The 2,277-nt window shown below is 36.8% G+C and overlaps 1 protein-coding gene across 1 annotated transcript; it reads left to right on the forward strand.

The window, feature by feature from the left end:
* Positions 1 to 1,178: 1,178 nt before the first annotated feature.
* On the forward strand, positions 1,179 to 1,880 carry LOC149191969 (uncharacterized). Its single transcript, XM_089406788.1, has one exon. The coding sequence runs from the start codon at positions 1,179 to 1,181 to the stop codon at positions 1,878 to 1,880; it is 702 nt and encodes a 233-aa protein (XP_089262914.1).
* Positions 1,881 to 2,277: the final 397 nt, after the last annotated feature.

Consider the following 2,277-nt stretch of genomic DNA (forward strand, 5'->3'; position numbering starts at 1 on the left):
AACACCTTTTTGAATTTTTATTTAGTTGATTGCCCTACGCTTTTGTTAATTTTTTGTTTTCTTTGGATTCTTGTTTTGATTGCTTTTTTAGAATCGATTTTTTATAAGCTTCCTATTGATGCTTGTTTCGCCTCATTTGGTCAACTGGTTTGAAAATGGCACTCTTTTGAAAGTCTGATTATTTATGTAGCCTGGGTTAAAATTGCATAAAATGTACAATATTGCATTTTGTAAATAAATTAGTTCAATAACTCATTCATTTTAAATATTAACCCGTAGCGAGTTTTTACTAACATTTTTCATTTTTAGTTATGCAGCCAAATCATTAATTATCGAGATTTTGAGAAAATTCACTCCAATTTCCAAATCAAATCTTAAATCTCGAAAACCAAAACATTCAAGTGGCTGTAGTTTATTTTTATTTTATTTTTCAAGTGGCTGTAGTTTAGACAATTTCACAGCTTAACTAAATTTCATTTTAATAAAATCAAAATAAAAGAAAAATGATATTAAATCTTAATTTAATTAAATTAATATATAATTAATTTAATTAAATTAAAATTTAATATATAAAAAATATATATATATATATATATATATATATATATATATATATAAAACTTATTTCGCAATCGGGAGATCGTGTCGGAAGTTTTATTGAACGTATTTTAAAAAACCTGACACCACACTTTCCCCGATCGCCGATATTCCATACCCCCGATCACCGATTAAACAAAAATCTTTTATATCGCATTGGAGATAAATTAGTTATCGCATCGGGGGCTTTTTAACGAGCACATCTCTTAAGACTCCGATAAGCCCTCTCCACGCCGACTGCGAAAAGGGCATAAGGCATTCATTTGTTTTGGGTTAATATAGTTTAATATATTTACTCATACGTATGAGTAATATGGAATAGGTGAGTGAATAAAAATAGTGCAAGGTAGTTTGTTTTTATTTAAATTTTTTATTTATTATTTTAAAAATTTAATATATAAATAATAAATTTTAAATTAATTAATTTAATTAATATATAAAAATTAATTAATTTAAATCTAAAATATTATTTATATTAATTAGTTTTTAATTAGATTAAATTTGTTTATAAACCCCCGCTCCGAGCTGCCGCGCTGCAACCCTAGCCGCGCCTTCTGAGCGACCTGCAAGCGCTCTCCCTCATGGAGCCTGGAGGTGGCCCTGCGGCCCCTCCCCCCTTCCCTCCGGAGATCGAAGCCTTTAAGGCTCTCGTAACTGCAACAGGAAAACGCCAGGTCACAGGCCCGCAGCAAAAATTCGTCAAAAAACTGGACAGTATACCCAAGGTTGCCTTACCAGAGGAGGAAATCTGTAGATCTGCGCTGAATTTAGCAGAAAAAGGTCTGATCGGCCAGTTCACCGGTTTGTGGCCATCCCCGAGAGCAGTCGAAGAATGGGTCAAAAGGAATTGGTTACCCTTGGTAAATGAAGGAATCAAAGTCTACTTTGTAGGCAAAGGGTATTTCGTTTTCTTGTTCGACAGTACAGAGGACAGAGGCCTGATTTTCAGAAATGGGCCATACTTCATGGGGCCTCAAGGACTCTACTTGAACAAATGGTCTACTGATTTCGACCCAGCGCAAGATGTGCCCAAGGCGGTCCCTGTTTGGGTGCGCCTCCTGCATCTTCCCCTGCATTGCTGGAATCAAAGCTCACTTCAATCCATAGGAAACGCACTTGGAAAATACATAGACCAGGCCCCAAGGAAGGATCAATACTCTTGTGCCCGGATCTGCGTGGAGGTCGATCTGGAAACAGGATTACCCGAAGCGATTCAGCTATCGGTGGCAAACTGGACACACATCCAAGAGCTTGATTACGAACAGCTGCCTTTCAAGTGTTGATTCTGTCATGAGTACGGGCACTTTGCAAGATACTACAAAAAAAGAAACGAGGAGGCAACAGAGAAGGATAAAGAAGATCAATGGAAACAGGCAAAGAAGACAACATTCAGCAAACAGAGTAACAAAAACAAGGCTAAAGGAACAGAGAACAAAGCAGATAATGGAAGCACAAGTAACCAAAATGCTGGAAGCAGTGAAACAAAAGGCAATGAGGGGGATAAAAACCCCTTTGAAATCCTCACGCCTCCTTCAGATCCTCCGGAAGCAGGGGAAGAAGAACCACCACAGCAGGAGAATATTGAAACCATGGAACCAGGTAATAACCTAATCCACACCCCAAGCAATATTTCTTCCCCTTCATACGCAGAAATAAAAAAAAAAAGAAGAAAACCATAGA

Source organism: Pinus tabuliformis, chromosome 2_2 (genome assembly GCF_031772625.1).
Source record: "Pinus tabuliformis cultivar Carrire ecotype Pingquan chromosome 2_2, CPIR1, whole genome shotgun sequence".
Taxonomy (NCBI): domain Eukaryota; kingdom Viridiplantae; phylum Streptophyta; class Pinopsida; order Pinales; family Pinaceae; genus Pinus; species Pinus tabuliformis.

Excerpts from the sequence above, each read along its gene's own strand:
- LOC149191969 (XM_089406788.1), top strand. The coding sequence starts at position 1,179 with ATGGAGCCTGGAGGTGGCCCTGCGGCCCCTCCCCCCTTCCCTCCGGAG.